This window comes from Aquarana catesbeiana, linkage group LG04, assembly GCF_042186555.1.
Source record: "Aquarana catesbeiana isolate 2022-GZ linkage group LG04, ASM4218655v1, whole genome shotgun sequence".
NCBI classification, from domain to species: Eukaryota; Metazoa; Chordata; class Amphibia; order Anura; family Ranidae; genus Aquarana; species Aquarana catesbeiana.
Genome location: NC_133327.1, coordinates 372,690,633 through 372,716,514, shown reverse-complemented (window position 1 = coordinate 372,716,514; position 25,882 = coordinate 372,690,633). Strand labels below are relative to the sequence as shown.

The window sequence follows — 25,882 nt, the reverse complement described above, 5'->3', positions numbered from 1 at the left end:
CTTAGGGTCATTGTCTTGTTGGAAGGTAAACCTTTGGCCCAGTCTGAGGTCCTGAGCACTGTGGAGAAGGTTTTCGTCCAGGATATCGTACTAGGCCGCATTCATCTTTCCCTCGATTGCAACCAGTCGTCCTGTCCCTGCAGCTGAAAAACACCCCCATAGCATGATGCTGCCACCACCATGCTTCACAGTTGGGACTGTACTGGACAGGTAATGAGCAGTGTCTGGTTTTCTCCACACATACCGCTTAGAATTAAGGCCAAAAAGTTCTATCTTGGTCTCATCAGACCAAAGAATCTTATTTCTCACCATCTTGGAATCCTTCAGGTGTTTTTTTTAGCAAACTCCATGCGGGCTTTCATGTGTCTTGCACTGAGAAGAGGCTTCCGTCGGGCCACTCTGCCATAAAGTACCGACTGGTGGAGGGTTGCAGTGATGGTTGACTTTCTACAACTTTCTCCCATATCCCGACTGCATCTCTGGAGCTCAGGCACAGTGATCTTTGGGTTCTTCTTTATCTCTCTCACCAAGGCTCTTCTCCCCCAATAGCTCAGTATGGCCAGACGGCCAGCTCTAGGAAGGGTTCTGGTCGTCCCAAACGTCTTCCATTTAAGGATTAAATGGAAGACGTTTTATTATCTTGATCGATTTATTATCAGTCCAGTAATCCGATGCCATTCCAACTGCAAGGTCCTATGGTAACCAACGAATCATTGTTTAAACATCCCTATCAATCAGCAATACGTGAGTGTTAAAATGTCTATCTTTGAATGAATTTTTTGTCTTGGGTTTCTTTGAAATTGATTCTATGTATATTTAATTCTATTTTAGAAAAAGGTTCTCTTAAATCTCCACACCCCTGAAGAGGATCTTGACATGTATATCGAAACGCGTTGGGTGTAAAGAGTACCTATCACTTACCTTTTGTATTGTTATATATGTGATGTATGAATAACCTATGCCTTGCTTTATTTGCTTTTAAAAAAAAATTTCAATAAAAATTTGTTACTTGTTTGACCATTTTCAGTGCCTTAAAAGTCCATTTAGGGGAACCCTCTTTTCTCTCTTAGATCCATTTAAGGATTATGGAGGCCACTGTGCTCTTAGGAACCTTAAGTGCAGCAGAAATTTTTTTTGTAACCTTGGCCAGATCTGTGCCTTGCCACAATTCTGTCTCTGAGCTCTTCAGGCAGTTCCTTTGACCTCATGATTCTCATTTGCTCTGACATGCACTGTGAGCTGCAAAGTCTTATATAGACAGGTGTGTGGCTTTCCTAATCAAGTCCAATCAGTATAATCAAACACAGCTGGACTCAAATGAAGGTGTAGAACCATCTCAAGGATGATCAGAAGAAATGGACAGCACCTGAGTAAAATATATGAGTGTCACAGCAAAGGGTCTGAATACTTAGGACCATGCTGCCCTTGACACAGTGGACCACCCCCTCCTCCTCAAAAAACTCCACTCCTTTGGTCTCCGTGACTGTACTCTTCGCTGGTTCTCATCCTACCCATCCCACCGCTCCTTCAGTGTCACTTACAACTCTACTTCCTCCTCTCCTCTTCCTTTCTCCGTTGGGGTCCCCCAAGGTTCTGTTCTCGGACCTCTCCTTTTCTCAATCTACACCACCTCCTTGGGTCAGTTGATTGCCTCCCACGGCTTTAAATATCATCTCTACGCTGATGACACCCAAATCTATCTCTCCACCCCCCAGCTCTCTCCATCTGTCTCCTCACGCATTACCAACTTACTAGCAGACATATCAGCCTGGTTGTCACATCACTTTCTCAAACTCAACCTATCCAAAACTGAGCTCATGATATTTCCTCCCTCAGGTGCCACTTCCCCTGATCTCCCTGTCAAGATCAACGGCTCAACTATCAACCCATCTCCCCACGCCAAGGTCCTACGTGTAATCCTGGACTCTGAACTAACCTTTCGACCCCACATTCTATCACTATCCAAAGCTTGCCGCCTCTGTCTTCGCAACATCTCCAAGATACGCCCCTTCCTAACCAATGACACCACAAAGCTTCTAATCCACTCCCTGGTCATCTCCCGCCTTGACTACTGCAACTCCCTCCTCATTGGTTTACCTCTAAATAGGCTATCCCCACTTCAGTCCATCATGAACGCTGCGGCCAGGCTCATCCACCACACAAACCGCTCAGCGTCTGCTACACCCCTCTGCCAATCCCTCCATTGGCTGCCACTCAGTCACCGAATTAAATTCAAGATACTAACTATAACTTACAAAGCCATCCACAACCTGGCCCCTAGCTACATCTCTAACCTAGTCACAAAATACCAACCTAATCGTTCTCTTCGCTCCTCCCAAGACCTCCTGCTCTCAAACTTCCTTGTCACCTCATCCCATGCTCACCTTCAGGACTTCTCCAGAGCCTCCCCCATCCTCTGGAATGCTCTACCCCAATCCGTCCGATTTTCTCCTACTTTATCCACTTTCAGACGATCCCTGAAAACTCATCTCTTCAGAGAAGCCTATCTGGCCCCCACCTAACAACTGTACATTTATCTTCTCAATCAGCACATCACCCACAGTTATTACCTCTTGTATCTCTTGACCTTCCCTCTTAGATTGTAAGCTCTAAGGAGCAGGGCCCTCTGATTCCTACTGTATCAAATTGTATTGTATTTGTACTGTCTACCCTCAAGTTGTAAAGCGCTACGTAAACTGTTGGCGCTATATAAATACTGTATAATAATAATAATAATAATAATGTGATATTTCAGTTTTTCTTTTTTAATAAATCTGCAAAAAGGTCAACAATTCCGTGTTTTTCTGTCAATATGGGGTATTAATTAGGAAAAAAAAAAAAGAACTTAAATGATAACAGAGTGAAAAAGGGGGTCTGAATACTTTCCGTCCCCACTGATATAATATATATATATATATATATATAACACATACACACACACATACACAATATATTCCTTGATTAACGCATGGCTGGACCACGACTTTTCAATGAACGTATTTATTAATTTATATAGTTTAGTGAATTGACTCTAGAGTCAGTTTATGCTGTATATTAATATTTTGAATATCGCACAAGAATTGGAAAAAAGTTGTCACGTGATCCAATTAGCTCATGCGATACTCTTTAGTGAATTGAGCCCACAGAAACTTTACAGCTGTACTGGAATTCCAAGAGTCTGTTTAAGTTTCCTGCTTAAAGCGGAACTAAACCCATCGATTTAAAGCAAAACTAAAATGGTGAATATTCACTCATCCAATGGTCCTTCGCCGATGCTGGCATCTTTTTCTGAGTGCCGGTTTTTGGTCGTCTTCATTGACAGGCGGGGGATGATGTCATATCTCCGCAGGAGCCAGTCACCCCAGTATCCAAGAGACAGGCCCAGCACTGTAAGCTCAGCTTCACATGTGCAGCTCAGTTTACAGCACCTGAGAAGACAGTGAGGTGCAGGTAGGGGCATTTTATTGCAGAAGAGACAATGCATGATGAAATAAAAGCCTGCCTGCTCGCTGTTTCTTATAGTGGAACTTCAGTTCCGTTTTAACTGTTTAGCAAAATAGTTACATTCAAGGCATGCTGTGAAGGATAACTGTATCAGCCGCTTGTGCTTCCAACCAAACTGTCAAGGCATCAAATGGCTGGTGTCATAGCTGATCACATGTGCAGCACTATGGCAAATACAAATCAAACTGAGGCAAAGATGGCAGCTTTCTTGGCTGTAATGGATAGGAGGGTTTAGTTCAGCTTTAAGTCAGCTGCAGCACTAAGCTGTGCAAACAGAGTTGTGTCTGATTGGCTAGCAAGGTTTGGCTGGGAAAACATATTTTGCTGGCAAAACCACCTTCTTCCTTCAGCTTCTCACCACCTATTCTTTTGTGGTGCATTTTTGCTTCCCAACACTAACCTAAAAGCATGCACTGTACACACATCACATGACTTCTGGCATTGAATCAACCAGGTATGAGAAACCCTATGGCACCTATGTTCACACTTCGCCACTAGTTCCCAACAGAGGAAAGAAAGCCTTGTGTAAGTTCTGACTAGAGGAACTTACACACGGTTGAAGTCTTTCCCCAAATCCCCATGTGAAAGTAGTGGGCCAACCACCAAAGCATCAAAATATAAAAAAAAAAATAAAAAAAACCCTTACAATCTTATGAAATCATTCAAAGGAAGAATAAAATATCAAAGTAAAACTAGAAAATACCTTTAATGTGCCCACAGAAACAATACGACTTTTGGCTGTAACTGCAACTTATGAACACTGAAAATGAACCCTCCAAACACTACCCCCCTCATTGTCCTCTCCATAAACTACAAAAATGTAAATCAAAATGGTGGGAGTCAACAGTAAGGGCAAATGGACAAAAGAGTTCACTAAAACCTGATTTTGCTCAACCACCTCTCAAAATTATATAATATGAAAAATTATATACGTCAACTTACTGGGCTCGAAGGAATCATCAATTTATTGTATACATCAAACATGTAAATACCTAAAATTAGTACCATAACACACTATTGTATGCACACCTAAAAACATTACTCCACCTCACTCGCAGAATAAAAACACATCGTACCCATAATTTACAGGTGCATCTCAAAAAATTAGAATATCAAAAAGTTAAAATTTATTTCAGTAATTCAATTCAAAAACAGAAACTCCTATTATATAGATTCATTTTACACACAGAGTGATATATAAGCATTTCTTGCTTTTAATTTTGAGGATTATGGCTTACAGCTAGTGAAAACCCAAAATTCAGTATCTCGGAAATTTAGATTATTACACAAGACCAAAAAAAAAAAAAAAAAGATTTTTAATACAGAAATGTTGGCTTACTGAAAGTATGTCCATTTACAGTATAGTAAGCACGCAATACTTTGTCAGGGCTCCTTTTGCATCAATTATTGCATCAATGCGGCGTGGCATGGAGGCGATCAGCCTGTGGCGTTGCTGAGGTGTTATGGAAACCCAGGTTGCTTTGATAGCGGCCTTCAGCTCGACTGAATTGTTGGGTCTGGTGTCTATTATCTTCCTCTTGACAATACCCCACAGATTCTTTATGGGGTTTAGGTCAGGCGAGTTTGCTGGCCAATCAAGCACGGGTATACCATGATCATTAAACCAGGTATTAGTACTTTTGGCAGTGTGGACAGGTGACAAGTCCTGCTGGAAAACTAAATCAGCATCTCCATAAAGTAGGTCAGCAGAGGGAAGCATGAAGTGCTCTTGAATTTCCTGGTAGAGGGCTGCGCTGGATTATGGCTGCCACATCACGTGCATGATGCCACGTGCACAATGACATCACATGCGTGGCAACATCACGTGTTTTGGCAGTGCGATGGCCATTTTCAAACTATATTTAAGCACATGGTGACCTTTCTGGCCCCCATTTGCTTCTGAAGCAGCCACCCCGTGTACGGCAAAGCTGGTCAGGCCATTTTGTCTGTCCACCTCCTCACTATCCATCACTGGTGGCTTGGGAGATCAAATAATGCTCCAAGACAAAGGATCAAATAATGCTCCAAGACAAAAGGATATTATTCCTCTGACTGGATTGTGGACCAAGATTCCCACAGGCTTCTGGAATCGATAAGTATTTATGCATGAATACTATTATATGGACTGCCTGACAATATTTAAATGAACTATATGGACTTTGCTTGCTTAGCAACCAGGATATTAGCAGCTAATTTCATAGTGCTGGTGTGAATGCGTTTACTCTATGCAACTTGGAATTACTGGAGTGTGAGGGAGGAACTTTCATACTTCCTATGGCTATCCTACACAGGCAGATTCCCTGCCAATGGAGTCAAAATATATATTTAGCCATTGACTGATTCTCCTCTGGAACACTATCTCTCAGGAGTCTATCAGGAGGTAGAACCAGTATACCACGGTCAAGGATTCTCTTCTCAGATTACACAGTCTGGACTTTTTTGGAGAATTACTCTGGACACTAGTTCAAGCATCCTTTTTCTAAATCCATGTACAGTATTACTTTGGGGATTTATAGGCCCAACCCATGACACTCTGCTGGATCACGAGTCTAGTACCTCGGTTCACCTTCATATACATACACAATTTGTGAGTATACATATATATTATGGGTACGATGTGTCTTATTCTGCGAGTGAGGTGTATGAATATTTTTAGGTGTGTGTGCAATAGTGTGTTATGTTACCAATTTTAAGTATTTACATGTTTGATAAACAATAAAATGATGATTCCTGCGAGCCCAGTGAGTTGAAGTATATAGATTTTGATATATTATATCATTTTGAGGGGTGGTTGAGCAAAACCAGGTTTTTATTGTCCAACTGCAAAACTCAGCAGGCAACAGTCAAGATGTCTAAAGGTTCCTTGAAATCTCAGTGGACTTCCTTGGTCAGTGGTATTGGAAAAGAGGGGCAAGTTTATTAGTTTGCCTTGAAGAAAACCCATGTTTTGCCAAATTCAGGGCAATGCAGAGTTGCTTTACCCCCCCAACAGCTATACTTACCCTTGCTTTACTCCAAAAATGCTCTGTTTAAAGCCAGGAACCAAAGAAAATACCCAATGCTACCATGTATGGAGAGGCATGTTACACAGACACATGACAGCACTGGGCAAATGAGTTTCATCACAAAGGAATTCACAATCCCGTGTAAGCTATGCCAGTGACATTCACTCTCAGCAGGTGAATTGAGCGGCGCATCAGTGAAATGAATTATATGCTGCTGGGGAGTTGGGTATTAAAGGAACCTGTTGTTCTCCTGCCACTCTGAGCTAACAGATTTAGCCCTGTGTAAGCTTAAAGATGCAACAAGGAGCTTACACAGGGCTCAGGACTCTGTCTGCCCCAAGTGAGGGTGCCTGAATGGCCATTTGTCCCAATCATTACAGCAGCACTGTCACATGGAAGAAAAGGAGTGAGTAACATGCTCCCTATAGGCAGAAGTACCAAATATTTTTCTTCATTACCGGGAGGTGAACGAAGTTGCAGGGGAATGAAGGAGGGGTAAATATGAGCTGCTGTTGGGGTCCTATGTAAAAGTAAAGTAAAGCAGATGTTTTTCCCTGCAAAGAAAAAGATAAGCAGTTCAAATGTAAATATCCTCTTCCTGACCGCATGCATACAGCGGTAGGAAAAAAGGGGCCCTAAAACCTAGCCATCGCACGTGTCCACAGTGGTTTGAGGCTGTGTGCTGAAAGCACAAACGCTGCACGCTTCCAGCACACTGGCAAAGTTGTCTCCAACAGCTCTTGGTCATTGTCCAAGTTAGGAGCCAGCAGGACAGGCTCCCGATCATGTGACCACTGTGAATTCTAATCACAGTGGTCAAGTGAATTGGAAGCCTCTGCACCTCCCACCATTTAGGCTCACTTAAAGGGCTGCCAGAGGACGTCATGAAGAGGATACACAGCTGACAACTGTGCAATATCTGTGTCAAGCTTTTACTTTGCGACATGTAAATGATGTCATGGTATTTTGGATCACAAGCTATCATCTTAGAAATACAGATAAAACCTCGAAAAAAGTATATATTTCAAAGATTAGGCTCCGTTCACATCTCCGCGTATGGGGACGTCAATCACAATAAAAGCACGCAAATAGAATCGCAGGATGCCCATAAGAAGCTCCTGTATTTCTTTTGGGCGAGGGGCGTCCCGCCATTCTGTTCGCACGTTTTTACCGTGACTGTCACCCAACGAATCGTGGGAAAACCGTGCCGCGCTTGGGGTGCTATTAAAATCAACGGGTAACGCAACGGGAACTCACGGGCATCCTGCAATTTGCCGCTATTGTGAATCGTGGGCAGAATCGCAGCGATTCCACCCGCAATTCATAATGCGGAGATGTGAACGGAGCCCAAGTAAGCTCAGCAATATACTATGAAAAAAGTCAACTGTATTCAGAGTAAGCATTTACTGTATATACTTAGCCATTTCTTCCTTTAAAAAAAAAAAAAAGCAATAAAATACATATCGGTGTTACACAGTTTATACATACCCAACAGCAAGTGTTGATTCATACGGTCAAAGAGGACACCTCCCAAGACAGAGCCTCCAAGATACCCCATGGAGCGTCCCACAAAAATGTAAGAAATGTTTCCTACAGTGCTGTCTACATTAGCAGCCACATCAGGGAACGTTGGCCCCAAGACAGAAATTGCCATTCCCTAAAAGAAGAGATAAAATTTATTAAAAGTCAAAGTCAATTGTCTGCAATCTGACTCAATTCTCATTGCAAATAAGGCCCTTTTCACATGGAGCGGATCCGCTGGATGGACTCCGCCAGCTTGATCCCCGCTGAGCAGGCAGATGTTAGGTCCGTCTCTGCTCACTGTGCACGGATGGACCTGTCAGAGCTCCACTGTTCTCTATGGCAAGATCGGATGAAAACGGACAGCCTGTCCGTTTTTATCCGATACGCTGGATGGATGGCGAACATATCACCATCCGCCTGTTTTGAGCGGACCATGTCGGATCGGATAGCAGGCGGGTGTCAGAGGGCACATCTACGCTGATATCCGCCTGCCCATAGAAGTCAATGGGTGGCCCACTCTGATCCGCCTGTTTTTCCTGTGAAAGGGGCCTAATGCCCTGTACACACGGTCGGATTTTCCGAGGGAAAATGTGTGATAGAACCTTGTTGTCGGAAATTCCGACCGTGTGTGGGCTCCATCACACATTTTCCATCGGAATTTCCGACACACAAAGTTTGAGAGCTTGCTATAAAATTTTCCGACAACAAAATCCGTTGTTGGAAATTCCGATCCTGTGTACACAAATCCGACGCACAAAGTGCCACACATGCTCAGAATAAATTAAGAGACGAAAGCTATTGGCTACTGCCCTGTTTATAGTCCCGCCGTACGTGTTTTACATCATCGCGTTCAGAACGATCGGATTTTCCGACAACTTTGTGTGACCGTGTGTATGTAAGACAAGTTTGAGCCAACATCCGTTGGAAAAAATCCATGGATTTTGTTGTCGGAATGTCCGATCAATGTCCGACCGTGTGTACAGGGCATTAGACTGGCAGGTTTGAGACCCCCAGAACTATTTGTTGCCCTCACTGCATGCCGAGTACTTCCCATGATCCTTAGTTTGCCAGTCAAAGCCTTTTGAATACACCCACATCACTGCACACTGCTCAGCCTGTCAATCAAACTACACTAGGTTAGTGGGCAAGGCACATCGGGAATCTGAGATGCCTAGAACCTCCTATAATAGGGAGTGGCAACAGAATTACGTCACCGTTTACTAAACAAGGAACATCGTAGGGGAGGTTATATGACCAGTAGCTCACGAAAGGAGCAGGCATAGCAGCCACCAGTCTTACAAAATGAAGATAAGGGAGACCGAGCCATTATTTTACACAGGATTTAAGTTGAGAAGTATAAGCAGGTGGATATCTGTATTCAAAAATAAGAGGCAATTTGTTACTTTAACCAGTTCCCAACCGGCCGCCACAGTTATACTGCGGCAGGTTGGCTCCCCTGGGCGAAAAGCGGTAACTGTACGTCGGCCCTTTAAGATGCTGTAGGAGGGGCATGCGCGCCCGCAGCGAATGCCCGGCGCGCGCGCTGAACACCGGGCACCCGCAATCGCTCGTTACAGAGCGAGAACCGGGATCTGTGTGTGTAAACACAAAAATCCCGGTTCTCTCAGGGGAGAGGAGACAGATCGTGTGTTCATACTAAGTATGAATACCGATCTCTCTCCTCCGCTAGTCAGTCCTATCCCCCCTACAGTTATAACACACCTAGGGAACACAGTTAAGCCCTTGATCCCCCCCTAGTGTTAACCCCTTCCCTGCCAATGACATTTTTACAGTAATCAGTGCATTTTTATAGCACTGATCGCTGTATAAAATTGTCAATGGTCTCAAAAATGTGTCCAATTTGGCCGCCACAATATCGCAGATCACTGCCATTACTAGTAAAAAAAAAATATGTATGCATGAATCTGTGTATGTATATTTATAAATTTATAATAATAATAAAAAAAATGCCATAAATCTATCCCCTATTTTGTAGACGTTATGACTTTTGCACAAACCAAATCAATATACACTTATTGCGATTTTTTTTTACCAAAAATATGTAGAATACATATGGGCCTAAACTGAGGAAAATGATTTTTTTTTTTTTTTAATTGGGGATATTTATTATAGCAAAAGATGAAAAAATTATTAGACCCCCGCGCTTATGGTGAAAATGAAAAATGAGGAGCTGCAGCCTCTATCAATAAATTCACCCTAAGGTGAATCTAGAAGAAATGTGAAAAAGAGGGGTCAGGTATGGCGCTGCTCTTATTAAGAGGTGACCTACAACCTCTAAATACTTTAGGGGTGTGTGTCACGGGTGCATTTAGTGCAAAAAGTGACAATAAAAGTGCAGAAAATAAATATTTGTAGGTTCACAAAAATCCACAAAAAAATCCTACTATGTAAACTTCCTAACTGCTTATAAATATTACATATTGGTATGTTCAAACAAAAATAAAATAAACACAATCCTGTGCAAAACCTGCAATTCAAAGTGACATTTCTGTGCAAAAAAATCCAACATATATGACTGGTATATGACTGGTGTGTATTGTTGCTATGAAACTGGGTTCAGAAATATGCATATACCGTCCTTAAACCCTGGTGTATAAAAAAAAAGTCCAATAAAGTGACAATGTGCTCCTTCAAATTGTTCTGTGCTTCTTGGAAAACAGTGCCCCATAGGAAACGCACTCACTGCTATTATTCACCCCACAAGGAGGTATATCACCTTAACAGTATGAGCCACTGTGCAGCCTGTGGAGTGGGAGGAAGCTTCCTGTCCTGTATTCTGCAAGTACCTCCTTGTCTGCGATGTGTCACTTTTTGCACTAAACGCACCCGTGACACACACGCCTCAAGTATTTAGAGGTTGTAGGTCACCTCTTAATAAGAGCGGCGCCATACCTATCCCCTCTTTTTCACAAAAAGCAAAAGATATAGTGTTTTTTTCAAAATTGTCGCTCTTTTGTTTATAGCACAATAAATAAAAATCGCAGAAGTGATCAAATACCAAAAGAAAGCTCTAATTGAGGGGGAAAAAAAGACATCAATTTTGTTTGGGTACAACGTCGCACGACCAAGCAATTGTCAGTTAAAGCGGCGCAGTGCCGTATCGTAAAAAAATGGCCTGGTCATTGAGCAGCCAATTCTTCCGGGGCTGAAGAAGTGGTTAAAGTGTAAGTTCACCTTTACAGAAGAAAAATCCACTCGGCATTCACGCGTCTTCTTCCCCACTGACAGGACAGGCTACGCAGGTTCAGATTGGCCAACCAATTAGAATGCTCCTAAATGTCCCTCCTGACGGGGTACATTTTGTAGATGAAGCTGCGGGGATTTCTAAGCCCCGGACCCGTGACGCAGCTATAGTAGGGCTCAGAATGGGAGATTGCCACGCTGCAGGTCAGCGGGACTGGGGGGGGGGGGGGGTCCTGTGTAAGTTCACCTTACAGATTTTTCTGTAAAGATGAACTTACCCTTTAAAAGTAACAAATTACCTCTCCAAAAATAGAGATGCATTGAAATTTCGGCAGCCAAAACATATCAACCAAAAATGGTGTTTTCGGCATTTTCCCGATAAAGAAAAAAAAAAAAAAAAGTGCCGATAATGGTGCCCAAAACGCTTTTACTGTGCTTATTGTGTTTTCCATAGGTCATGTGAATCAAAAACCACATCAAAAAAATAACATGGTGCATTATTGCTGCTTTTTCATTGCATTTCAACAGGGAGGTGCATTTTTAGTATGTTTTTTTTTTTTTTGACTGACCACAAATGCAGCAAGATTTTTAACTTCACAGCGGAAGAGCAACAGACCAGTGTGAAGACATAGATAAATAAATTCATATTCATTTAAATTTATCATATTAAATTTAAAAAGTTTAATACAACATTCCCACCTGTCCTGCCCAGGTAATTTTTCAGATTTCAGAGCCGTCACACTAAGCCCAGGTTCACACTGACAGCAGGAATGAAATCGATTCCCGCATATTAGTCCGACTTTGGGGGCGATTTCAGAGACATCTGTGCGGGTTGCTGCACAGATGTCTATACAAATCGCACCCCAAGTCGCCAAAAGTAGTACAGAAACTACTTTTGGGAATCGGTGCAGCCCCAGAGCGCTTTGGACAGTGCCATTGGCGGCAATGGCCGCCAATTTGGCATGTGATTTGACATGCAATGTGAACCTGGGCTAAATGACAATTACTTGAAATTTTTACAAATTTTTTTTGAGACAGAGCTTTCCTTTGGTGGTATGTAAACACCACTGTTTTTTTTTTAAATATTTTGAATAAACCCTGTTTTTCTTTGTTTCTGTTATAACATTTTGCAAATAATCAATCTTTCTTCATAAACTTAGGCCAAAAAGGATTGTCATGTTTCTTTGGTAAAAAATAACCCAAATCCGTGTATATTATTTAGTCTGTGAAATATATATATATATTTGAAAATTGATCAGTCTTGATGTACTGACTGCCTAAATTAATGCCAGGATAGTACAAATACCACCCAAAAAATTAGCCTTTTTTTCCCCAGAAAGTCGACAGTCCAAGGTATTTAGTAAGAGGTAGTTTTTGTCACAATTTTTTTGAAAATTGAGAAATTAATTTTTTTTCCCACAAAGTTGTCATTTTAACACAGCAAAGGCATACTTAACCACACGCCGCCCGCCATATAGCAGAATGACGGCGGCAAAGTGGTTGTGATATCCTGACCGGACGTCATATGACGTGATCAGGATATCACAGCTGGCATGTGCCCGCGGGGGCGTGTAGCACGGCGATCAGAGGTGCTGTGTGTCAGTCTGACACACTGCAACTCCGATCATGGTGTGAAGCCTCTGACAGAGGCTTCTTACCACATGATCAGCTGATCACATCGTGAACCAGGAAGTGCCGGTAAATGGCTTTCCTTGGTTCACGCTGACAGGGAGAGCCGATCGGCGGCTCTCCCTGTCAGAGGGGGGGGGGGTCTGTGCTGATAATCAGCACAGCCCCCATCAAAAGGTGCCAATCAGTGCCCAACACCTGCCAGCCTGTCCCCATAATAAATGCCTGTCAGTGCCCACAACAGTGCTGACCAGTGTCCAAACAAGTGCCAGTGCCCCATCAGTAATGCCTCTCAGTGCCCCAAAGTGCCAGTAATGCCTGTCAGTAGCTCATCAGTGCTGCCTATCCAATGCCACCTATCAGTGCCAATCAGTTTTTTTCTTTTAATTGACGGTTTTTTCATTTATAGCGCACAAATTAAAAACCACAGAGGTGATAAAATACCACCAAAAGAAAGCTCTATTTGTGGGAAGAAAATCACAAAAAAAAATTAGTTTGGGTACAGTGCTGCATAACCGCGCAATTGTCGGTCAAAGTGCAACAGCGCTGAAAGCTAAAAATTGTCCTGGGCAGTAAGGGGGTAAGTGCCTGGTATGGAAGTGGTTAAAATGACACCCCAAAAACACATTTTCTACACCTCTTAATTATGCAGATACCACATACAGTGCCTTGCAAAAGTATTCACCCCAATGGCATTTTTTGTGTTTTGTTGCCTCACAACCTGGAATTAACATGGATTGTTTGAGGATTTGCATCATTTAATTTACAGAACATGCCCACAACTTTGAAGATTTTTTTTTTTATTGTGAAGCAAACAACAAATAGGACAAAATAACAGAAAAAGTCAATATCCATACATTTTGGGTGTCTCCCACATGCCTTTTCGCAAACTCAAAACATGCCAGTTTGTTTTTTGCTGAAAGTAATGGCTTTCTTCTGGCCACTCTGCCATAAAGCCCAACTCTATGGAGCATTCGGCTTATTGTCGTCCTATGTACAAATACTCCAGTCTCTGCTGTGGAACTCTGCAGCTTCTCCAGGATTACCTTAGGTAGGTGCTACCTCTCTGATTAATGCCCTCCTTGCCCGGTTCGTGAGTTTTGGTGTGCGTCATCTCTTGGCAGGTTTGCTGTTGTGCCATGTTCTTTCCATTTGGTTATAATAGATTTGATGGTGCTCCTAGGGATCATCAAAGATTGTTTTTTTTTTTTTTTGTTTTTTTTAACCCAACCCTGACTTCTCAACAACATTGTCCCTTACTTGCTTGGAGAGTTCCTTCGTCTTCATGGCAGTGTTTGGTTAGTGGAGCCTCTTGCTTTAGGTGTTGCAGCCTCTGGGGCCTTTCAAAAAGGTGTGTATATGTAATGACAGATCACGTGACACTTAGATTGCACACAGGTGGACATCATTTCACTAATTATGTGACTTCTGAAGGTAATTGGTTGCACCAGAGCTTTTTATGGGCTTCATAACAAAGGGGGTGAATACATACACACACATGCCAATTATCAGTTTTTTATTTCTGAAACATTGTTTTATGTATATATTTTTCTAATTTTACTTCACCAACTTAGACTATTGTGTTCTGATCCATCACATATAATTCAGATTAAAAAAAGATTGAACTAAAGGCTGTAATGTAACAAAACACGAGAAATGCCGAGGGGAATAATACTTTTGCAAGGCACTGTATGTGACTGTTTCACAGTCTAGATGCATAGAGGGGCCCAAAATCCAAGGAGCACCTTCAGGTGTTCCAGGGGCATTAATTACACATCTAATTTCATATCACATTTTGGAGGTGCTACTAACCTTAAGGCTGGGTTCACACCTACGACAGATGCAGCTCGCAGCGGGGGTCCGGTGCGTCTCAGTTCTTTGTTTCAGGGACAAGTCTGTCCCGGTCAAATTTTTGCCTGAATTTGGCCCTGAAACTGAGCCAAAGACACATAGGACTCCTGTGCAAGCCGAAATTGCACATGTTCCTGACCCGCAGAGAAACACGCCACACTTTAGCACATGCGTGCACCAAATTGCATGGTCCAGCAGCACCATGCAGCTTGGTGCTGCACAATTTAAAAAAAAAAAAAAAAAAAAAGGGGCCAGGGACTTGTTTCCCCGCATCTCTCATGGGTAGTGCAGCCCATTAAAATGAATGGCCTGACCTACCTGTGACATGCACAAGCAAATGCGCATGCATAGATCTGAACTGATCCCCATATCACAATCTCTTCCTTACATCAGTCCCACAGTGTCCACTACACATCACAGTTCCCTTCACATCAAGATCCCCCCTTTTACCGTAGTGTTCTCAAACTCCCTTGACATTAACACCCTCCAACAGTACTGTACTTAGCCCCCCCATGTTACTGTCCTCACCCCCCCCACTACTGTCCCCAGCCCCCCCATTACAGTACTCATATCCCCCACATTATTGCCCTTCATCCCCCAATACAGTATTCAGCTCCCCCACATTACTGTCCTCGACCCCACCCCCCCCATTACAGTGCTCCGCTTACCTACATTACGATCCTCAGCCCCTCATTACAGTACTCATATCCCCCACATTATTGTCCTCCATCCACCAATACAGTATTCAGTTCCCCCACATTACAGTCCTCAAGCCCCCCACATTACAGTACTCACCCCTCCTGACATTACAGGACTCAGCCTTAACTCCCCCCACACATTACAGTACTGAGCCCCCAAGCACATTAGAGTACTCAATCTTTTCATTTCAGTACTCAGCGCCTCTCCCCCTTTCCACATTGCATCTTCCCTACCTTAGACAGAGAGGACGACGGGAGGCACAGCAGATCTGAATGGAGGACGGAAGCAGCAAGCTGGTAATTGGTTGTTTGGACCGTGGGCCACCATTTAGGGATGCCTGCTCCAAAGCAAAGCTGAGAGCACTGACCGGTGTGTCCTGGCAGGGGGGTGGTCCCCCTGTCACAACAGCTCAGGAGGGGAGGTCGCTGTACTAACATTGCATAGTTAGTACATCGGCTCCTGCTGAGATCTTCAACATGCTGAACGAAAATAAACCGCTAGTGTGTACCAAGCTTAGCCGCTTAAGGACTGCCCCACGTACATATACTGCTGCAGGGTGGCCGTTAATTGCAAAATCACGTACCTGTACATGATTTCCTATTTGGCTCCAGGGCACGCCACCAGAGCCCCGCTGTGATTGGGCACAGCGGAAGCCAATTAGCAAGTCCGGCGGATGCGATGTACGTCGGCCATCAGCGATCGTTCGGGTCGTTTGTGAGGAGAGGCAAAACAGTGGTCTTTCTATGTAAACAAGGAAAGTGAGGGGAAATGGAGGAGATCTTGTGTTTATGCTTACAGAAACACAGATCTCCGTTTTCCTTTAGTAAAAGCACATCCTCCACAGTTAGAAAGCACTCATAGGGAACACATTTTACCCTTTGATCACCCCTGATGCCAAACCCTTCCCTGCCAGTGTCATTAGTACAGTAACAGTGCATTTTGTTTTTTAGCACCGATCACTGTATTAGTGTCACTGGTCCCCGAAAGGTGTCAGTTAGCGTGGTTGGCCCGGTAACACAGGGGGTTGTCAGATAGCACTCCCCCTTTACGACCCATGCTTTTAGAGTTTGGGATCGGATTAACAAGTTGTTGGACCTGGCCCACCTGTGTCCCCGTTGGCTCCGTTTGGGGGGTTTCTTTGGTTTCCCCCTGGCGAACAAATCGCTTTCTTTGGACCATGGGCGGACGATGGCAATGCCAGCTGTGGCAAATTCAAGGAGAATGGTAAACGGCTGACCTTTGAGGTTTTAAAAGCCTGGCGTGGTGGTTTCCTTATGGACTTCTGGCATTAAACAACTATTTTTTTGCGGAGCGTGGCTGTGCCATTAGAGCCAAATCCTCTCTCACACCCTTTGAATGTATTTTTATAGCTGAAGAACCTATACCCCATATGGCTTTTGAACTAGATCAACTGTTAGGTTCCCCCACTCCTAACGCCAAACCTGTGTATCTCCGGGCATAGGAATGCAACTTGGGGCTTGTGTTCTCTGAGGCTCAGCTGACCCACCTGTACCAGTTTACTCATTTTAGTTCACTAGATTTTAAAATACAAGAGACAAACTACAAGATCCTATCATGCTGTTACAGAGTGCCCGCCAACCAGGTCACGAATATACCCCTCTACCTCTGACCTATGCTGGCGAGGCTGCGGCCATATAGATGGTGGGAATTCCCTGTGATAGAACCCTTTTGAAAGGACATTAAAGTCCAAATACAAGATGTCCTTGGCTTAGACATTCCCCTATGCCGGTACATTTTTTTCTTTCATATCCCTCCTTTGCCGATTAGTTAGTATAAAAAAAAAGGGTATTACCTCATCTTCTGAATGCAGCTAAGCGTTTCCTGCCAATTTAATGGAAGCACACATAAGTTCCCAGCCGGGAGTGGATACGTGAGGTGAATGATATCAGGGATGCAGAGGACTTGACAGCAACTTGCAAGGGTAAACGTGACCGCTTCACCAGCATATGGGCAACATGGCTAGATCATGTTTACGACCCAAGGTTGGTTTCCTCTAGTCTGGATTTGGCACTTCTGGAACTGGCGGAACCCTCCCTTAGACAGTAAATGTGTTCTCGGCAGCAGTGAGCTAGAGTCTTTTCTCAGCATGGGAGAGGCATTCCTCTGCTTTACCACCTTCCTTACAGCACATCGGCGGACATTGGTGTGAACGATTGGGTCAACAGTGAAAATTGTAGGTACGTACCTGATTTTCTTTTCCTTTTTGTTCTTACTTGGATTTTTACAATGTTTTTCTTCCTTTTAAATGTATGGTTCTTAGGCTATACATAGGATTGACATACTGACCTAATGTTTCACTATGGTAGGGGAGGTCACCTTTCAAAAATGATCCTAAATCCTCATTCTCAGCACTTAAATATTTCTGTGTGTGGCCCTTGTGGTGGTGGCCTATTGGGGGAGGTCTGATGGAGGCTATTTTGGCTCCCCTCCCTCAACTTTGGGGCCAGAAAGGCCACATTATTGTAAACTTTTCCACTCTGTCTTTGACAGTCCAGGAGTGGCTCCGCAACCTACCTCTTAAGTTATTTTATTCTTTAGGTCTATGTATATGCCCTTAAGGTTGCTGCAACCGCCTAACGGAGTGTGCATTAATAGTATGTTGTTGCGTTTTGTGTGCTTGCACATGTTATACATGTCCTTTGGATCTTCAACTTTTATACCTGTGGCAATGCCTAATAGGACATGTTACCTTGTTTTGCAAAAATAAACAATATAATTTTTTTTAAAAAAGTGTCAGTTAGGTGTCCGATTTGTCCATCGTAACAGTAATAGGGCGTACACACGGTCGGACTTTGTTCGGACATTCCGACAACAAAATCCTAGGATTTTTTCCGACGGATGTTGGCTCAAACTTGTCTTGCATACACACGGTCACACAAAGTTGTCGGAAAATCCGATCGTTCTGAGCGCGGTGACGTAAAACACGTACGTCGGGACTATAAACGGGGCAGTGGCCAATAGCTTTCATCTCTTTATTTATTCTGAGCATGCGTGGCACTTTGTCCGTCGGATTTGTGTACACACGATCGGAATTTCCGACAACGGATTTTGTTGTCGGAAAATTTTATCTCCTGCTCTCCAACTTTGTGTGTCAGAAAATCCGATGGAAAATGTCCGATGGAGCCCACACACGGTCAGAATTTCCGACAACACGCTCCGATCGGACATTTTCCATCGGAAAATCCGACCGTGTGTACAGGGCATAACACTTTTGTATTCATTTTAACAGACTTCTCTAGCGGAAATAGATCCAAAATGAAAAAAACTCTTTTGCCCATACTTCCGCTTATCCGTCTCCTCCCCCCTCCGGTGCCACATTTGGCACCTTTCAGGGGGTAGGGGTACCTGTTTTTGACAGGTACCGGTCCCCACTTCTGGGAGATGGGGCCGCGGCCCGGTTTCTCAGGAGTTCGGTCCCCTCTTCTGCCACCGGATCAATTAGAAAGCACACTTTGTGCATGAGCAGTAGGGAACTGGGTTCACTGCCGGGTTCCCTTACCGGGATTTGTAGCTGCCCACTTAATTTTTTTTGGGGGGGGGGGCTGGACCTTCTCTTTAACCACTTGGGTGGACGTCATACGACGGCTTCCCAGAACGATCACTCTCACGTGCCCCCGGTGGCCGCGCCGTGTTGCTAGGACATGGCACAACCCCGATCTGTGTACCATGTGATCGGCTGTGTCCAATCACAGCCGGTCACATGTAAACACGGAGATGCCGGTAATCGGCGCGCCTCACTTCACACTGACAGAGTGTGAGGAGAGGAGAGCCGATCAGCGGCATCTCCTCATAGGGGACAGCTAGGTATGTAATCAGGGCACTGATCATCAGTGCCCTGATTACAATTAGGTGCCCACCAGTGCCAGCAATCAGTGCCAACCAGTGCCAGCAATCAGTGCTGCCCATCAATGCACATCACTGCTGCACATCAATGCCCACCAGCGAAGGAGAAACATTACTTATAGAGGTCGACCGATATATCGGCCGATATTTGGCTTTTTTTACTTAATCGGCATCGGCCGATTGTGCTGATAAAAAAAGCCGATTCAGCGGGACTTGCAAATGACTTCTGTAATAGAAGTCAATTGCAAGTTGTCTGAAGTTTTCTTCTCTCCTCCTCTGGGCAGCCTGCCAAGTCTGATAAGAAGATACATTGTATCTCTTTCAGGTTCTTTTATCAATAGACTGAACTCCGTGGAGAAGTTTTCAGTTTAACCATTTAAAGACTAAATCTTTTCTGACACTTGTTGCTTACAAGTAAAAATCCTGTATTTTCTGCTAGAAAATCACTTAGAACCACCAAACATTATTTTTTAGCAGAGACCCTAGGGAATAAAATAACGGTTGTTGCGATATTTTATGTCACACAGTATTTGCGCAGCGGTCTTTCAAACGCAATTTTTAAAAAAAAAAATACACTAATGAAATTTAAAAGAAAAAAAAGCAGTAAAGTTAGCCCATTTTTTTTCGTCCAAAAGTTTTGATTACCTGTTTTTGTGTATTTAATATTTAAGATATCGTTATTTTTTTTTAATCTAAATTCTACATACAAGTGAACTGATTGGAGGTTTGTTTTGTTTAATAAATGTTTAAATATAAAAAATTTTCTGTATCACTTATTACTTAAGGCTGCTTTCACACTGGAGCGGGCATGCGTTCACGGTAAAACGCTGTTAATTTTAGCGGCGCTTTACCGTCATTTTAGCGGCGCTATTCTGCTGCTAGCGGAGCACTTATAACCCAGCTAGCGGCCGAAGAAGGGGTTAAATGCGCCCCTGAAGCTCTGCTGCCGAAATGCTTTGCAGGCGCTTCGGCAGCGGTGCGCATTCATTTCAATGGGCAGGAGTGGTGGAGGAGTGGTTATACACCGCTCCAAAGATGCTGCTTGCAGGACTTTTTTTTAACATCCTGCCAGCGCATCACCTCAGTGTGAAAGCACTCGAGCTTTCACACAGACTGCAGGGGAGCCGTTTACAGGCGCTATTTTTAGCCCAAAGGCGCCTGAAAAATACCCCAGTGTGAAAGGGGTCTAACTGTTAGATTTTATGAGATGAAGGGGGAAAAAAAAAAAAAAAAAATCGGCCTAATATATTGGCCCAAAAAAATCGGCCTAATATATTGGCCCAAAAAAATCGGCATCATATATCGGCCCAAAAAAATCGGCATCATATATCGGCCATCGGCCACCGCGATTTCTAAATATCGGCTTTGGCATCGGCCAGAGAAAAACCCATATCGGTCGACCTCTAATTACTTATTTACAAAATTTACTGACAGAAACTAAGTAAAACTTTTTTTTTTCAAAATTATTGGTCTTTTTTTGGGGGGGGGGGAAATAAAAAACCCAGGAATTATTAAATACCACCAAAAGAAATCTCTATTTGTTTGAAGAAAATTATAACAATTTCACATGATTACAGTTAGCACGACCACGCAATTGTCATTCAAAGTGTGACAGCGCTGAAAGCTGAAAAATGGCCTGGGCAGGAAGAGGGAGTAAGTGCCCAGTATTGAGGTGGCTAAAGCCAAGTTCCAGCCGGAAAAGAAATTGAAATTATAAGGCAACAGCTACAAATACTGTAGCTGCTGACTTTTAAATATCTGGACACTTACCTCTCCAGGCATCCCACGATGTTCGCACCCCTAACTGATTTGTCTATCGGCTGAGGGTGCAGGCGCTGGCATCTTCACCGAGACCCCTTTCAAACCGAGGGCGTTTTGCAGACGCTATAGCGTTAAAAATAGCGCCTGCAATCCGCCCTCAAACAGCTGCTCCATTGTCTCCAGTGTGTAAGCCCGAGGGTTTACACACTGGAGCGGTGTGCTGGCAGGACGTCAGGAAAAGTCTTGCCAGCAGCTTCTTTGGAGCAGTGAAGGAGCAGTGTGTTTACCGCTCCTCCCCATTGAAATCAATGGGGCAGAGCTGGGATACCGCCGGTAAAACGCCGCTATTGCGGCGCATTGCGGGCGGTCTTAACCCTTTTTCGGCCGCTAGCGGGGGTAAAAGCGCCCCAAATGCGCGGCAAATCTGACGGTAAAACACCACTAAAAATAGCAGCGTTTTACCGCCGACGCTATGGGCAGCTCGGTATGAAAGTGGTCTTAAAGTGGCGCTTTACCGTCGGTATTCGGCCGCTAGCGGGGCAGTTTTACCCCCCGCTAGCGGCCGAGAAAGGGTTAAAAACCATCGCAAAGCGCCTCTGCAGAGGTGCTTTGCCAGCGGTATACACTCCGCTTCTTCACTGCTCCGAAGTTGCTGCTAGCAGGACTTTTTTTTACCGTCCTGCTAGCGCACCGCTCCAGTTTGAAAGCCCTCAGGGCTTTCACACTGGAAACAAAGCAGCGCCACTTTTGGGTCGGTTTGCAGGCGCTATTATTAGCGCAATAGTGCCTGCAAACCACCCCAGTGTGAACGGGCCCTTAGGGAAACAGGCACGATTCTGCTCCTTGCTTGGTGTGACTGGGTCATTGGCAGCTTGTGAGGGGTGCCTGAGACATGGCATGAATGAGGTGGAGGGAAGAATCCACAGGTATACTATAGAAATCCTGCCCCTGGAATGTTCTCTATAGCAGTGGTCTCCAACCTTTTTGGCACCGAGGACGGCATTGTGGAATAAAAGTGTGCCAAGGCCCGGGTGGGGTTTATGCGGCTTTTCACAGGCAATTTGTCGGGGAAACGGCTGGTATTAGAGCTTCAATCATCCCAGCACTATGGCTGAAATGGTGTCACGATGATTGAAGCTCATTATTTCTGTCATTACATTGTAATATACAATTAAATACTTCAACTCACCATAATCCAGAATCTGCCATCAGATGAAGAGTGTTACTTGCTACCTTGCCTGCTACACTTTCACATCGCCTGCCTCCAAATGCTGTTTGTCACTTGCCACGTCACCTGCCACCAGATTTGGTTTTACACTTTCCACGTCGCCTGCCTCCTAATGCTGTTTGTCACTTGCCACGTCACCTGCCACCAGATGTGGATTGCCACCTGCCACCAGATGTGGTTAGTCACTTGCCACCAGATGTGGATTGCCACCTGCCACGTCACCTGCCACCAGATGTGGATTGCCACCTGCCACCAGATGTGGTTAGTCACTTGCCATGTCACCTGCCACCAGATGTGGATTGCCACCTGCCACCAGATGTGGATTGCCACAAGATGTGGTTAGTCACTTGCCATGTCACCTGCCACCAGATGTGGATTGACGCTTGCCACGTTACCTTCCACCAGATGTGGATTGTTGCTTGCCACGTCGCCTGCCACCAGATTTGGTTTGCCTCCTGCCACCAGGTCTGGTTTGCCACCTGGCACTAGATTTGGTTTTCCACCTGCCACCGGATGTGGTTTGTCACCTGCTGTGGTGGCAGCACATGCCAGTGAGAACAGCGGTGATGCGGGCTCGGTGAGCTCATCTGTCTGCTGTCCTGCCTCACCTCCAGCAGTGTAGCGGCTCCGCTGTGTGGGCGGAAGAGCGGTGATCCGGGTGGGCGGTGAGAGATGATCTCATCTCTCTGCTCCCCCGCCTTACTGCAATGTAGCAGCCCCGCTGTGTGGGCAGAAGAGCGATGTTCCAGGCAGGCGGTGAGAGATGTCATCTCTCTGCTTGCCCGCCGTCGCACGTCAGACAGTGCAGCCTTCGCGGCCCGGCTGCAAACAAGCCACGGCCCGGGGGTTGGGGAACACTGCTCTATAGAAGACATGAAGAAGAGACTTCCTCTTACCAGCCCCAGGAAGGCAGCGCACATGACGGTGGTGATACAGCAGCGTATCCCCCGGCATTGCTGCCCTCCGGACACCAGGTGCACTTCATCCTCGGCTCTGCTCCTTGCCCCCTCGTCCTCCAGCCCCTCGTCTCTCAGCCTGGCCGGGCGCTTCTCAAACAGCGTGTCTTCTTCCTCCTCCCCGGCCTCGTCGTCTCCCGCCCGTGCAAAGCGCACCTGTTTCTTCTTCTTGCAGTTCCCCGTCATGTCCCCGGTGCAGATCAGTTCCTCCTCATGTCTAGCCCAGGCTCCGGCCTTCTTTCTCCGGGAACAACCCGGATGTAGCAGCCGAGCAGTAACAGGCCTAGGAGGGAGGAGGAGGAGCGGGGAGAGGCGGCCCTATCGTCTTCTTCTTCCCGGTTTTTCGTGTGTCCTCGGCTGGCGGCCTCTAAGTGTACACCTGGCGGTTCCTCACACACACCTTATAGCAAGTCACTGACCCTTCTCTCACAGAGTTGCCGCCACTTCTGACTGACATGGCAAAATCGAGTCTATGGGGCCAAAACCGCTTGTTATCTGACAAAAAGAGCTCATGCACTTCTCTGAGCGACAGGTAGTTTGCCTCAGGTGACAGAACGCTCATATGAGAACAGGGGCCATTGAAATTTAGGGGATTTATTTGGCTTGTTCGGCATTTTAGCGCTTAGGCTTCATGTACACGGGAAGTTGTTCAACCTCTCCTGAAAGATTGAACTTGACAGCTAGAAACCAGCGTCTAAAAATGACCGTTTAGCCGCGTTTACGTGCCACGTTGGTGTCTAGAAGCGTTTGAAAATTTTTTTTTTTTTTTTTTAAATAGCCCAAAATGAAAAATGCCTGTAAACGCAGCTAAATGCGAGTTTCCGCATTTGGAATGCCTCTAACCGCTTTGTCCCTGGAAGATTTTACCCCCTTCCTGACCAGAGCGTTTTTTGCGATTCGGCACTGTGTCGCTTTAACTGACAGTTTTTGACACATTTTTGGGACCATTGTCATTTCTACAGCGATCAGTGCGATTAAAAATGCACTGATTACTGTGTAAATGACACTGGCAGTGAAGGAGTTAACCACTAGGGGGCAGGGAGGGGTTAAGTATGTCCTAGGGGAGTGATTTCTAACTGTAGGGGGATGGGCTAGCAGTGTCATTACTCTGATCACAGCTCACGATGACAGGGAGCTGTGATCAGTGACACTTGTCACTAGGCAGAATGGGGAGATGCTGTTTACATCAGCATCTCTCCGTGAGGCGATCGAGTCCGCGGGACCCGCGACCCGACTCACAGAGCTCCCGGCCGGCACGCAATGGCACGGCGGGGTACAGATACGCCCATTTGCCCAGCCGTGCCGTTTTGCCGACGTACATTGGCGCTCGCCGGTCGGAAACCGGTTAAACACTGCTTCTGAACGCATTTTTTTTTGGGTTCCAAAAAAAGCCTCTAAACACAACTGCCTAGAAACAACTATAAACAACCCTGTGTACATGTACTGATAAGATAACACAGAGGAGAGTTCAGGAGCAGTTGAAAAAAATGCCCAACTGCTCCTAAACATCCGTTTACCAGTAGCAATGTACATGAGGCCTAAGCGACATAGCCAACTGACAATCCGTGCTTCATTCTGTACAACAGAACTGTTCTAACAGGAGTGACTCAAGAAAAAGGTTCCTGTAGTACTTTGGGGCCACTTGCATTGAACTCTATACAGAAGTCGTTTTGCAAGTCACACTGTACGGGGCGGCTTCAAAGTCGTCCGACTTTAAAGCCGCCCCCTGTGTGAACAGGGCTGTAAATAATTTTTTGTTCGGGGGGGGGTTCAGCAGCAAATATTAGGTAAATGTCTTTAAATAAAACAAATTGCGCTTAATTCATAAAGAGTGGGAAAAGGAAAAACTGTGTTATAGTAAGCAATCACATTCGTAATTCTATTTTCTCAGATCCTATTGAAAGTTGAACCTGATTTCAGTTTTGCCTTCTTCCAGTTTTTATGAACGTTGCCCAGTGAGGTTGGCTATTGTCCAGTCTAAAGCCTGGTACTGGCTGAACTAAAAAAAACCTAACAGATCAATGTACTAACACACAGGGTGTTAGTACAGCAATCTCACCCACTGTGCTATTGTGTTCTGACGGGGTTGGCCCCCCCCACCATAACACAGCAGTCAGTGCTCTCAGCCATTGGAATGCCTTATCACAGGGTGATGCACTGTAATAGCCAATCTTACTGGGCAGGTGCAAAGGGCACCATCTTGTGAGTCCATACATACTTCTAAACTTTCGAACTTGAGACTGAGTGACATGGAGACATTAACCTTAGCGCGCCCAGTGTTGCCAAGCACCCATTAATTTAGGGACAGCGCAAGTGCGCATGCGCTGTTCCGAAGCCTGTGTAGGTCGGGGAAACTCGTACATGCTTGGGCGTGCGCATGCACAGTGACGTGATGGCACAGTCAGTCTGTCTCTGCCTGGAATGGAGGGAGTGCTGAACAGAGCGCCGCTGACTGACCATCCACTCCACACCAGGTCAGTCAGAAACTGATTTGTATTGTGCTGATCAGCCTGAGCCAAGGAGGGAGGACAGCTAGAGCAGAGCTGAGCCATTCAATAGAACACTACACACACAGCCTCTGACCCCCCCTGTACCATGTCCACGCAGCCTCTGACCCCTGTACCATGTCCACGCAGCTTCTGACTCCCATACCATGT

General features: G+C 45.1%; 1 protein-coding gene across 2 annotated transcripts in view; it reads right to left on the bottom strand.

Moving 5' to 3' along the window:
- The window catches only part of LOC141140194 (sodium-dependent glucose transporter 1-like), a 29,893-nt gene extending 6,350 nt beyond the window's left edge, over positions 1 to 23,543 (bottom strand). The window contains exons 1-2 of one of the 2 annotated variants that reach the window (XM_073627091.1): positions 23,166 to 23,543; positions 7,998 to 8,166 (exon numbers count right to left, since the gene is read on the bottom strand). In XM_073627091.1, coding sequence (XP_073483192.1) covers positions 7,998 to 8,166; positions 23,166 to 23,411 — 415 coding nt within the window. In that variant the 5' untranslated portion in view covers positions 23,412 to 23,543. Of the gene's footprint in view, positions 1 to 7,997; positions 8,167 to 22,230; positions 23,126 to 23,165 lie in introns of those variants that run through there. The other variant, XM_073627092.1, reaches the window with a different exon arrangement.
- Between the last annotated feature and the right edge of the window lie 2,339 nt (positions 23,544 to 25,882).